At 48.3% G+C, this 13305-nt stretch overlaps 1 protein-coding gene across 2 annotated transcripts in view; it reads left to right on the plus strand.

Moving 5' to 3' along the window:
- The first annotated feature begins 730 nt into the window (after nucleotides 1–730).
- The window catches only part of ADRB3 (adrenoceptor beta 3), a 77466-nt gene continuing 64891 nt past the window's right edge, over nucleotides 731–13305 (plus strand). Inside the window, exon 1 of one of the 2 annotated variants that reach the window (XM_078665392.1) lies at nucleotides 731–2142. In XM_078665392.1, coding sequence (XP_078521518.1) covers nucleotides 914–2142 — 1229 coding nt within the window. In that variant the 5' untranslated portion in view covers nucleotides 731–913. The remainder of the gene's footprint in view (nucleotides 2143–13305) is intronic. The other variant, XM_078665393.1, reaches the window with a different exon arrangement.

The following is a 13305-nucleotide window of genomic DNA, read 5'->3' on the forward strand; positions in this document are numbered from 1 at the left end:
AAAAACCAGGGCAAAGGGATGGGTCGCGAAGGACAAAATGACACGAGAACCCGTGTATAGAAAGCTAGGAAAGGCGAGGAAAAGGAAAATCAAAAGAAAAGATAAGACCCTTGGCATAGAAGACATTAAGGCAATATGAAAGTGGGAAATTCGGGAAATACACTAATAGTGATGAAAGTGATGCGACTGAAAAGAAAGAGAAGAGAAATAAAGTGTAAGAAAGACTGAAAGAGGGGAGAACTTAAAGAGGGAATCAGTCAGAAAGTAAAAAGCGGGAGAGAAAGGAAGCAATGATTGAATGCCGAGAAAGGAAGGGAGGGCTGCAAAGGAGCAGGGAAGAGAAATTGAAGATAGGAGAAGGAAAAATAAACAATGCCTGAAAAAAATAAAAAAAAAATAAAGGAAAGGACAGGACGTAAAATGCGTTTACTAAATGCGACGTTAGTGGAACAAAGTGGGAGGCACACGCTGAGACGGTAAAGAACGTCGCTAGGAAACTGAAGATTCAGAAGCCAGTGTGTGTATTTTGAGCAATAACTGGGAATGCGCGTTCTCTGCTCAGATGCAAAGAGAGGTCTGCCGTACTATGACAGCTGTCCCGCCCAAGTTCTGAGTGTCCCAGCCCTGCCGCGCTACCTGCTGCCGCCGAGCTGTGTCTTTAAGGGCTGGACTTGGCCAGCCCAGCTCCTCCCTGGGCCGCCTGCCAGGGTGAAGTCAGCCGCCCCGAGCGTTCAGTTCAGTGCGCGCTGTTGCCGGCTCCTGCTCCTTTACTACAGAGCCCGGAGACATGGCACAGCCTGGCCGCCGAGCTCCTGCACCTTCCCGCGGGAGCAGGACTCCCGTGTCGCCGCAGCCCAACCCCTAAATCCACCCAGACTGACCACAGCGGGAGCCCCAGTGCTCCCCTACCACCATGGCTCCTAGCCCCCCAGAGAACGTAACTTTGAGGAACCTTCCAGCCAACGCAAGTGACTCCAGTGGAGAAACTATCCCTCAACAATTTTTGGTGGGCACCATTTTCACCTTCATCATCCTGGTCATTGTCTTTGGTAACCTGATGGTGATCATTGCCATAGCCAAGACGCCGCGGCTGCAGACCATGACCAACGTCTTTATCACCTCGCTGGCCTGTGCGGACCTGATCATGGGGGTGCTTGTGGTGCCTCCAGGTGCCACTAGCGTGCTTTGTGGGGACTGGCTCTATGGCACCATTGTCTGTGAACTGTGGACCTCAGTGGATGTGTTGTGCGTGACGGCCAGCATCGAGACCCTGTGTGTGATCGCTGTGGATCGTTACATTGCCATCACCTCGCCACTGAAGTATGAGATGTTGGTCACCAAGCTGCGGGCTCGGCTGGTGGTGTGCTTGGTGTGGGCCATCTCGGCCCTCATCTCCTTCCTGCCCATCATGAACCACTGGTGGAGGGACACGGCGGATGAGGAGTCCATGAGGTGCTACAACAACCCCAAGTGCTGCGACTTTGTGACCAACAAGTCCTACGCCATCACATCCTCCATCATCTCCTTCTATGTGCCACTGGTCATCATGATCTTTGTATATGTGCGGGTCTTCATCGTGGCCACCAGACAGATCAACCTCATCGAGAAAGACAAGGTGAGGTTTAATGAGCCCCCAGAACCCAACAGGAACCGAAGGGGCTCCAGGAGAAGGCCCTCGAGAATCATGGCCATCAAGGAACACAAGGCCTTGAAAACACTGGGGATTATAATGGGGACCTTCACCCTCTGTTGGCTTCCCTTCTTCATGGCCAACATCATCAAGGTCTTCTACCGGTCCCTCATCCCGGGCCAGGTCTTCCTTTTCCTGAACTGGTTGGGCTATGTCAACTCGGGCTTCAACCCCATCATCTACTGTCGCAGCCCCGACTTCAGGAAGGCCTTCAAGAAGCTGCTGTGCTGCCCACGGAGCGCGGACCGTAAGCTGCACACAGTGCCCCGGGATGTGGCCCGGTGCCCCTGCGCCTTCAGCACCCAACGGACTTGTGAAGAGATCAAGCAGGCGACCGATGGGCAGGAGGGCAATGGCAGCCTGAGCAGCAGCAGTCGCTCCAGCAGCAGGACTGATGAGACCCCGCTCAGGACCAGCAATGGCAACGCCCACCATGAGAAAGAGTCAGACATGTAAGGTACCCTACTCAAATGTACCACAATTCCTTGCCCAAAACCAGGGGGCGCCCTGGGGCCTAATGCTTCCCACACCACACATAAGTGAGCTCTGCAGTCTAAGGGATGCCAGCCAACCCAGTAGGGGGTCCTGCAGGCCAATGTCTCCCTAATAATAAAGAGGGACCTTCTCTGTCCCAAAACATCCTCCGCAAAAAGGTGGGTGCTCTACTGCCTCATGCCCACTCAGCGAGAAGCCCTGCACCCACAGGTGTGCCCATAACAAAGCCTGGAGTGCTGAAAGCCCAATATATTCCACCACACGAAGGGAGGAGTACTGCAGCCCAAGGCATGTCACCCAACACAGCCAAATATAATCCCTCTACTCAGCAGGAATCCCTGCAGTCCAATACCTGCTCCACAAACAGGGGGATCCCACCACCCAGGGCATGCCATCCCACACGGGGATAGACTAGACGCTCAATACATGCCACCCCCTGCAGCAGGGCATTAGTGCAGGCCAAACAGCACAGCAGGGAGTCCTCTAGTCGGAGGCAGAGGGCACCCCCTTGAGCTTACCACTGCCTTGGGGCAAAGGTCAGAGCTGACGACTTTAAGACTGGGAACCAGGTTCGAGTTTCGAGTTGGCTCAACATCCTGTGATTCTGGGCATATCACTTAATCACCCCGTGCCCACCAAAAATGAACGCATCCTCTGTAATGTAACTGGTGGTCATGTACAGCGCTCCAATTCCTTCGGGTCGAGTTCCCGCTATATAAAAACTGCAAAAAAATAAAGAGCTAGGAGCATTGCAGCCTTGTGGTGGCTACACCACACAGGGCATGCCACTCAGCAAAGCAGGGGGTCCCAAGCTGCGTGCATGCCATCCAACAGGCACAGAACCTAAACGGGCGATGCCCGCCGCGCCTCGCAGCGTTCAGTACCAGCAGCCCAGCTCGAATACCTAGAGGCAGGCGAGAGATAAAATATCCCATTGTGAACGCAGATTTCAGTGTCTTGTATAGTGTTTAGCAGAGGCAATTAGCTTGTTTCTAGGAGCCCCAAGGTTGTTACATAGTAGAACTAAGTTGCAGGGTACACGGCGAGGCCAAACTGGGTAGTTGTGAATAGAACACATTTTTTCCCCTCGTTCTTCAGTCGAAACCACTTCAACACGTCACAGCTCTTCACAGAGGAAAATATATTATGTTATACTTCGGATGTTAAGCAATCGAAGACCCTAGCATTTGTTATCGCTTAGCACGAAGAAGTAAGCTGCAAAAAGTGATAAAATGGCTCCCCCACAGTAGCAGTGGGATGCCCAGGAGATTTCTAGTGTGGTGTCTTAGCGCCAGGGGGTAATTCGCATGGGGAAGACGCGCTAAAAATATTACCATAGTCGCTGCTTTTGAAAATGCTGCTTTCTGTCATGAAGCGGGCATAGTGCAAGGCTAACCAGGTAAGTAAGAAAGTCACGGGGTCTGTGTGAGTGAGACATTCAAGACACAATAGCGGAGAAACATATGGTATTGTTACTTATAAAGCGCGTGTGGAGTACATAGTTGTCTCTTAGGGCTGTGCCCAATGAAGTGGTGATGCTAACACTGGATGCGGCAACCCAAAATGAATAGTTATTGCACCTGCTCGCACCCACGTATAAAAGCACTGGAAATAGGAAGGAAAAGACAAATTTGCCAGACATACCGACAGACAGAGACATGGGTAGCCGGTCCTGACGAATGGAGGGGACAGAAAGTGTGAGAGAACATGCATACATATGTGTTGGGCACGGGCAGAGGTTTCCTTTCCACAAACACATTTACTTTGCACTGTGAGGGTAAACAGACCTCCGCGCGCCCCCACTTCCTTGCAGGGGAGAAGCGTGCTCACTCACGTGCATTAATCTAACTGAAGGGATGTGTTTATTTTAAGATAACGGGGCTGTTGACACTGCCTGGGAGCGCAGCAAATGGACGTGTTATCCAGCCGAGCGTGAACATCAGGTGCCAAACAGCGGGTGCGAAGAACCCAGGGGGTGCCATGGTAAATGTCCCAGGTGAACACACTGGAACCATCCCCTGAAATTATAACATTAAAGTAATGCTTCATTTATTCCTTTAATTATCCGTTTGAGTCCACCTATAATAAAATTACACCACCCAGTCCGACAACTGTGAGTGCGTAGAAAAGTGAGAAAACCTCCCGGAAATATTAATAGAGAACATTAAAAAGCTTTCCACTCTTTCCGCATGTGGTTCTGAAAATGTATGAGTTTTAAAAGCGTGCAGGAACTAGTTATAACTCTAGAACTAGTCTTAAACCGATTTGAAGCGATGTTTTCAGTAGAACTTGCTGGCACTGTTGTCCAACACAGTAAACGTTTTATTATAAAACTCATTCTATCAACCCCCTGACAGATGATAGTCGGAGTGGGCCTGCCCGAAATTCATACCAGTGACCTGAGGGTGAACTATGCATTTCTCTACCAAAAGCGCAAACCCACCGAGCTATCTTAAGTGAAACAGCTATCCTTTTGATTTAACATCGCAGGCGTCTTGTGTAAAAATATACAACTGCACGAAAAGTAATGAGACGCTATGCACCTCCCTCCACTAACTGGGTGACAATTTACATTTCTCTAATATCAGGATCAATGTGTGTTTGTCCAAAACAGAACTGTTTTTAAAAAAGACTTGTTAATCAGACTGAATATCAAAAGTGCATTGCTATAAATTATGATGTAACACTGGATACATTTACGTCGACTGGTCGTTCACATCATTACCACGTACTGGTATATCTATGTTGCCCGAACTCAGTAAGTGGACGAGGACCTTGTGCTGCAAATAAAGTGAGGCCTGTGAGTTTATTCAAAATAGTTCTTATGATGAGACAGGGCTTTGTGTGTATGCATGACACCTATTTGCAATTGACTAGTCTTTGCCCAAAATCACACAGTGACGAACTGCGGTCGCCAGGATTAGAATGTATGTATTCCGGTGAAAGAGAGAGCAAATTAGCCACTCCTTTACATCCGCTCCTTAAAATGCGTCCTGGTGCAATGCAACTGGCTCTCATGTAAAATGCTCCAATACCTTCGGGTCGGGTTTGCGCTATATTAACTGCAAAAAACAAAAGCATTCTCGTGTCACGCATTGACGTGAAGCAGGCCCTCCCTGTTTACTCTTGGCATCGCTCTTGCATTGCAAAAGGGAACACGGGGATCCGAGGAACGAGCTGCAGCTATGATAAAACGCTCCCCCCATTTCTTTGGCGCTCTGGGGAAACCTTGTGCCTTCTGTGTAAGGAAGCCACAAACTCTCTCTATGTGATAGAGGCGCCGCCCCCACCCCCGTGTTCATGGAAGTCCATGCGCTGTACCCAAGCAGTGTTTCTTATGTTACTTTCTAACGTCATTATGCCTTTCAAGGAGGCAAGGAGAGCGCGTTTCCCTTGCCTTCGCCAAGCCCATGCCACTCTTATTTATTTATTTATGTATTTATTTATTTATTTATGCGATTTTATATAGCGCAAACTTTACCCGAAGGCGTCAGAGCGCTTTACATAGGACCCAGTTTCAAACATAAGGACTGACGGTACAAAAGGAATTTGCAAATTTTTTACTTACATAAGAACCAGTTGAAAACGTACGGACTTAGGTTTACATGCGTTACAAAAAGGTACACACAGAAAAAATGTCAAATGTACAAGAGATAGAGTCACACAAGGAGGAGATACAGTGATCTCTTCCTGTTTTTTTCAGCTAAGAAAGATAAAAAAAATCGCCCACCTGCTGACCCGTTCTGCTCTCATCCAGGTAGTACTCGCACTGGTCCTCTCGCGATTAGATTTCTCGAACTATATCTACCTGGGCCTCCCTCTCACCATCGCTAAACGCCTGCAGATTGTGCAAAATCAAGCGGCCAGACTAATATTCAAGAGCAATTGCAGGAAGTCAGCCAAACCTTTGTTAGCCTCCCTGCATTGGCTTCCCATCACCCATCGGATCACCTTTAAGACAGGCTGCATAATTTTCAAGGCTCTCCATGGAAAAAGCCCTAGGTTCATCAACCAACTTATAAACAAACATGAACCGACCCGCGATCTTCGCTCTGCCCATCTGTCCCTCCTCACGGGGCCGTCATTTAAAAAAAACGACTTGGCGGATCCTGTTTCTCATACCTCGCCCCAAAAACCTGGAACTCACTGCCCTTACCTATCCGTAACTGTACCAAGCTGACAGAGTTTAGAAGAGCATTGAAGACCTGGCTATTCATACAAGCGTACGGTTAGAACACTACTCCATCTGCCCTTTTACTTACCATCTGGTTCCTTCAGCGCCATGAAACCCCTGGGTGACCGTGCGCTCAACAAATTCCGTATAAGATAAGATAAGATAAGATACAAATCGATAAACTCTAGGCATATACTAGTGAAATCTCTATCTACTTAGGGAGGGGATACACATGGATATACTCTAAGAGTCACATAGGCATGTTAGAGAGCAGAGCGGACTCCTGCATAAACTAGTGATTAGAGTTATCTCTATATACACAGGGAAGGGGTAAGACTGGATATATTCTAAAAGTCACATAGGAATGGTAGAGAGCAAAGCGGACTACTGCATGTTCTAGTGATTAGAGTTATCTCTATATACATAGGGAGGGGATACACATGGATATACTCTAACAATCACATAGGAGATTAGTCATTAGAGTTATCTCTATATACATGGGAAGGGATATGACTGGATATACTCTAAGGGTCACATAGGAATGGTAGAGAGTACAAAGGTCTACTGCATACACTAGTGAATAGAGTTATCTCTATATACATTGGGAAGGGATATACATGGATATACTCTAAAAATCACATAGGAGACTAGTCATTAGAGTTATCTCTATATACATGGGAAGGGATATGACTGGATATACTCTAAGGGTCGCATAGGAATGGTATATGGTGCAAGGTCTGAAGCAAATACCATTGATTAGAGTTATTACAAAAAGTCAAAGAGCAGAGTTCCATAAGTGTGGATGCAGTCACATCACAAAGGGAGGGTGGGAGGGATGCAAGGGTATGGAGAGAAGGGGAAGCGGGGAAGGGAGAAGACATTTGAGGATCATCCACTTGGTATGTCACTGACACTTCAACTGTGCCAATGGGCGCACTACCATGGACTCGTGATTAATCCAATTCCGAACCATGTCCCAGGGGCATTCCCATCACCACGGAAAAGTCCTATCACACATGGCACGCATTTCACCCGTCCTCTGTCCTAGGGCCGTCCCTGATGTCCAGAGAGGTTTCCTCGCCTAAGATCGTCTCGTCCCGTTCCAGAAGCCAGGGAAAGCTACGTCACTTCTGCCAGGGAGTCTCACCGAAACATGTAGTGTCAGTGGTCACCCTAATCCCAGATCCAGAGTACACACGTGCCCACGGGGGTAGTCCACGCCTTCTGTCGGGGGTGTCTTAAACCCGCACCCAACACACAACCCCAGGAGGGATCTGTCCCCTCTCCATAATTTGACCAGCGCCTCGCAGCACTATTAGTTGCCCGCGCGCTGTCCCCAATTGAGACAGGACACAGGGTATTACGTTGCAAGCTCTTTTTAACTAACTGCGCCCGTCAAACGGTCTTTATTTATTAAGTGCCTGTTAGGACAGCCTGAGCTTTTTTCTGCCCTCGTTTCACACGCAGACCCACACACTGCAGCTTAACCCTTGCTTCATCGCTTGCTGGGGTCAGGGGTCAGTGGTTCCCCAGTCTGACACAGTGACCCCAGCAGGTGGGCAGATGGCACTCTTGCATGAAGGGGTGGGGGAGGGGGGTATTCAGAGCACACATCCCGCCCTCGTGATTTTCCTTCTTGTTTCGCTTTGGATCTGAGTGATCTATTTTGGTCTCAAGGGACCTTTCTCCTCTTGCGTTTGGAATGTGCTGTTGCTTTTGCGCCACCTAGCGGTAACAAGGAGAATAGTGTATCCGAGCATGGGCTTCAAATGATGTAGTGTTTCCAATATACTGCATAAATACATGTGCTGGCGCAGCCCTACTCGGAGGGGACAGTTTTCACCTTTAAGTCACCAACTGTTGACAGCAGTGCTTTATCTGGGCCGGTACTGAGAACCGGAGGTTTTTTTTTTGAGAGGAAGAATATCGGAACTTCTCAAGGGCGACGTAATGCTAGTAATTTGAGAGCACCGGCACATGTCAGAAACAAGCATCTTTTTTTTTTAAGTTCAAGGACTGGTTGACATGGCAGCTCGCTGGGATAATACGCGTGCTCCAGAGGTATTGTGTGTCCTTTGCGGGCCACTTGATCCCTTCCCGCACTAAATTAAGTGAACAAGCGCCGGTGAACCGCGCTAAACCTAAAAAAAAATGAGTGCCGTTGAACCGCGCTAAAGCAAAAATATTGATTGCCGGTGAACTGACAGAGAGCTGGTGTGAGCTGCGTACAAAACTATTTACGAACAAGATATAATTTACTGTTTGCAAGTGTTACCTATTGCCGCACTTTTACGGTGCTTTCAATTTTCATTTTATCAGTCTTGTATGGTTAAAAGGCGGAGTCTGATCAGTATTCAACAACAGATGCAATTTCCGCCCAGACAGTTTACCATCTCCAGGCTGGCCGTCACGAGGCTTATTCTGCCCACCTGTGTATTACCGGAAATCATCACAGCCTGCCTATGCCCAGCAGGATTTTTTTTGTCTGGATTTATCAGACTTGATATTTCAGAGCAATCAAAAAACACGAAATACAGTCGATTTCGATTGCTACCTCTCGGTCGTATTTCCACCAAAGAGTAGCAAACAGGTCGCTATCCTATGACACATTGTTGATATTCCCATTCCCGCCATAACATAGCTTTTTTAAACAAGAGGCTGAACTTCGTTCTTGAATTACAGCCGTGGCTCTCACATTGGGCGTTGATTAAAACAATGGTTTGTGTTTTTCTGTGGAGGATGCTAACTCGCGTTCTTTGCCTTTTCCCACAACGTTTAATACCAGATATTATTACTCAAGTCGGCCCGATGGATAGAATTATAACCTTTAGTTTAAAGGCGCAAGACGCATCTGTGCAGCAAGCGCTTCACCCGCTACGCTACCTTCTTCACGCGACTCATCCTTGTAATGATAGGCAGCCGCGAGAACTCATCATGGAACCTGGGGGTTCTACTGAAAGTCAAGTCAAGTCAAGTCATAACACTTATATAGCGCACTACATACCCAGAGGGTTTCAAGGCGCTTAGGAAGGGGAGGTGGATTATTTGTCAAATATCCACGTTTTAAGCTGCTTTCTGAACGCTAGGTGATTCTGGGTGAGGCGAAGGTAAGCGGGGAGTGAGTTCCATGTTTTGGCAGCCAGGTATGAGAAGGATCTGCCTCCCATGGTGGTTTTGTTGATGCGAGGTACAGTGGCGAAGGCTTGGCTGGAAGAGCGCAGTTGGCGGGAGGGGGTGTAGAAGGACAGTCGAAAGTTGAGGCAATCTGGTCCGATGTCGTAGAGTGATTTGTGTGCGTGGGTAAGCAGTCGGAAAGTAATCCTCTTATTGACGGGTAGCCAGTGGAGGTCTTTAAGGTGACCAGAGATGTGTTCGTTGCGTGGGATGTCTAATATGAGCCTGGCTGAGGCGTTTTGGATTCGTTGTAGTTTCTTCTGGAGTTTAGCGGTGGTACCTGCGTAGAGGGTGTTTCCGTAGTCCAGTCGGCTCGTGACTAGAGCGTGGGTGACTGTTTTCCTTGTTTCGGAGGGGATCCAGCGAAATGTTTTTCTGAGCATGCGAAGAATGTTAAAGCAGGAAGAGGATACTGCGCTGACTTGTCTGTTCATTGAGAGTGAGGAATCCAGGATGACGCCAAGGTTCCGTGCGTGGTCTGTCGGGATGGGTGCATTTCCGAGGGCTTCCGGCCACCAGGAGTCGTCCCATGCAGAGGGGGATTTACCTAAGATGAGGACTTCTGTTTTGTCTGAGTTCAGTTTCAGACGGCTTTGTTTCATCCATTCGGCGACTTCTTTCATTCCTTCGTGTAGGTTAGTTTTGGCGGTGCTGGGGTCCTTGGTGAGAGATAGGATCAGTTGAGTGTCATCCGCGTAAGAGATGATGTTGAGGTTGTGTTGGCGGGCGATGGCCGCGAGGGGGCTCATGTATACGTTGAAGAGGGTGGGACTGAGTGAGGATCCTTGTGGTACGCCGCAGATGATTTCAGAGGCCTCGGACTTGAATGGTGGGAGGCGGACTCTCTGGGTTCTTCCGGTGAGGAACGAGGTGATCCATTCCAGTGCCTTTCCTTGGATTCCGATGTTTCTGAGGCGTTGTAAAAGGGTGCTGTGGCAGACTGTGTCGAAGGCTGCAGAGAGGTCGAGGAGGATGAGGGCGACTGTGTCTCCATTGTCCAGCAGAGTTCGAATGTCGTCTGTTGCTGCGATGAGGGCGGTCTCAGTGCTGTGTTTGGCTCGGAAGCCAGATTGTGAGGGGTCGAGTGATTTGTTGTCTTCGAGGAAGGTGGAGAGCTGGTTGTTGACAGCTTTCTCGATGACTTTGGCCGGGAATGGGAGAAGTGAGATGGGGCGGTAGTTTTTGAGTTCGGTGGGGTCTGCTGTTGGTTTTTTCAGAAGGGCGGTGAGTTCAGCGTGTTTCCAGTCTTCTGGGAAGGTAGCGGAGTTGAAGGAGCAGTTGATGACGTCTCGGAGGTGCGGAGCTATGACGGAGTCTGCTTTGTTGAAGATGTGGTGGGGGCATGGGTCTGTGGGGGATCCTGAGTGGATGGAATTCATCAGGCGGATGGTGTCCTCAGTGGAGATTGGGTTCCAGGCGTTAAGGGTGTTAACGGGGGGAGGATGGTCAGCTGATGGTAGGGTGGGTTGCCTTCCGGGTTGGTTGTCAAAGCTGTTGTGGATGTCAGCAATCTTGTTGTGGAAAAAAGAGGCTAGGGAATCGCAGAGGGTTTGAGAGGGGGTGATGTCGTTAGAGTTGGCCGAGGGGTTGGAAAATTCCTTGACGATGTTGAAAAGTTCCTTGCTGTTGTGGGCGTTGTTGTCAAGTCGATCTTTGAATGCTGTTTTCTTGGCTTTTCGGATCAGTTGGTGGTGAGTACGGATGGCGCTTTTGAAGGCGTCCTTGTTGCTGGTGGATGGGTCTTTTTTCCAGGCCTTTTCAATTAGAAGGCTTCATGGCAGCCAGTGGTAGGGCTGGGGCAGAATCCGGCCTCATGTTAGACTGAGCCTGCCCGGTGACTGACCCTGCCCGTGCCCTATCGGTCTGTCAGAAGTAGTGGCATATCTGAAACAGTTCATCATATATGTATGCCTCTGCTTGGAAAACTTGTTTAAATCAACGCCTCCCAATATGGTCGTCCTGAAAAGGGAAGCGGGTTCCGGGACTACTTCTGGTGTGAAAGGCAGGGGGGGACCCGCCTGGAACAGCTGGAGCACGAATGCAGCACTGCGCACGGCTTTAAAATTCCTAGAGGAGGACAAGCCAGAAATGTAAAAGGGAGATCCCAGTAAAAGGCCAAGCTTGTATAAAGGTGCATCATGTAAGCAGAGCCATCAACATATTTGGCATGTAAATTGTGCAACACACACGATATAAAACTATTACAAAGGCTCTCTAAAACTCAAAAAGTGTCTTTCTTTAACATACAGGAGAGTTTTACTTAGTGCATTCAATGCATCACTGTATTCAGAGGCACTCATTAAAAGGTAAACAACCTTTACAACGAAACTTTTACAACGCACTACCATTACAACGCGGTCATTACAACGCAAACTATTACAACGCATTGCGCTGGGGGGCACTCTAGGATAGGGAATAGGTTAATTTACTATCCAATAACCTTCCCTAGTGTCCATGGGGACTGGAGTTGGAATAGTAAATTAAACTATTCACTATCCAACACCCAAAAGCACTATGCGTTGTAATGGATTGCGATGTAAAAACCACGTTGTAAAGCCAGGCGTTGTAATAGCCTGCGTTGTAACGTCATACATCCTCATTAAAAGTGAAACTATGTTTCTTGGTTATCTATTTTCTAGTTATTGAACTATTTGTAAAGTGCTCTGATACACTTCTTAGGGTCAAGTTCGCGCTATATAAAACTTTACACATAAATTAAATAAAAATAAATAAAAAAAAGTAAAAAACATTCATGCCCCAGCCACCCTGACAACAATGCCATTAGTGAACCAAGGGGAATATCAGTTGTTTTGTGCAAATATATGTGGTTTCAGTGGTTATTTAGATGGAGCAAAGGCATAGTCTATTAAATCCATCAATCAATCAAAGCCGATTTATAAAGCACTGCTTATCACCCGTGAGGGTATCCAGGCGCTGGGGGGCGGTGGCGGTCGGGGGGGGGGGGGGGACTGCCACAGTTCTGGGCTATCTGTGAATAGTTCGATTTTCAGTTTCTTCCTGAACTCTTGAGGGTTTTGGGCTGTTTGGAGGTAGAGGTCATTCCAGTATTTAGCCACCAACTGGGAGAAGATACAGCTGCCACTTCTGAAGATGCGAGGAGTTTGGGCAATATGGGGGGACATGGAGCGTAGTAGTCTGGTGGGTTGGTGGAAGTTTACTTTGTGGTGGAGGTGGTTGGGCCGGTGTTCTGAAGGGCTTTGTAGGTGTGAGTGTGGAATTTAAACTTTTATTTATTTATTTATTTATTTACGCAACTTTTATAGCGCAGCAAATACCCGAAGGTGTCTCGGCGCTGTGGAGCAACTGGAGTCTATCATCAAACCATCCTCTTACTGATTGAACAACCATGTTTTCAAGAGTCTGCGAAAGCTCATCAGATTCGGGGCGGTTTTGATGGCTAGTGGCAGGAGGTTCCAAAGTTTTGGAGTGGCCACAAGAAAGCGCCTGTCTCCCCAGGTGACCGATCTTGTGCGTGGCACAGGGAGGAGACTGATGTTGGCCGATCTTAACTGCCTGCTGGGAGTATACAGTTGAAAGGCTTCAATCAAGAACCTAGGTCCCATGCCATGTACAGCCTTATAAGCAATGCAGAGGGCCTTAAACTTGACGCGGCTCTCGACTCTTAGCCAGTGAAGCTGACGGATACCAAGAGAGGTGGATTTGCGACGAGGGATGTTAAGAAGAATCCTAGCAGCCGCATTCTGAATAGATTGCAGCTTCGTTGTGACACGCTTCTGGGTATGAAGGAAGA

Source organism: Lissotriton helveticus, chromosome 11 (assembly GCF_964261635.1).
Source record: "Lissotriton helveticus chromosome 11, aLisHel1.1, whole genome shotgun sequence".
NCBI lineage: Eukaryota > Metazoa > Chordata > Amphibia > Caudata > Salamandridae > Lissotriton > Lissotriton helveticus.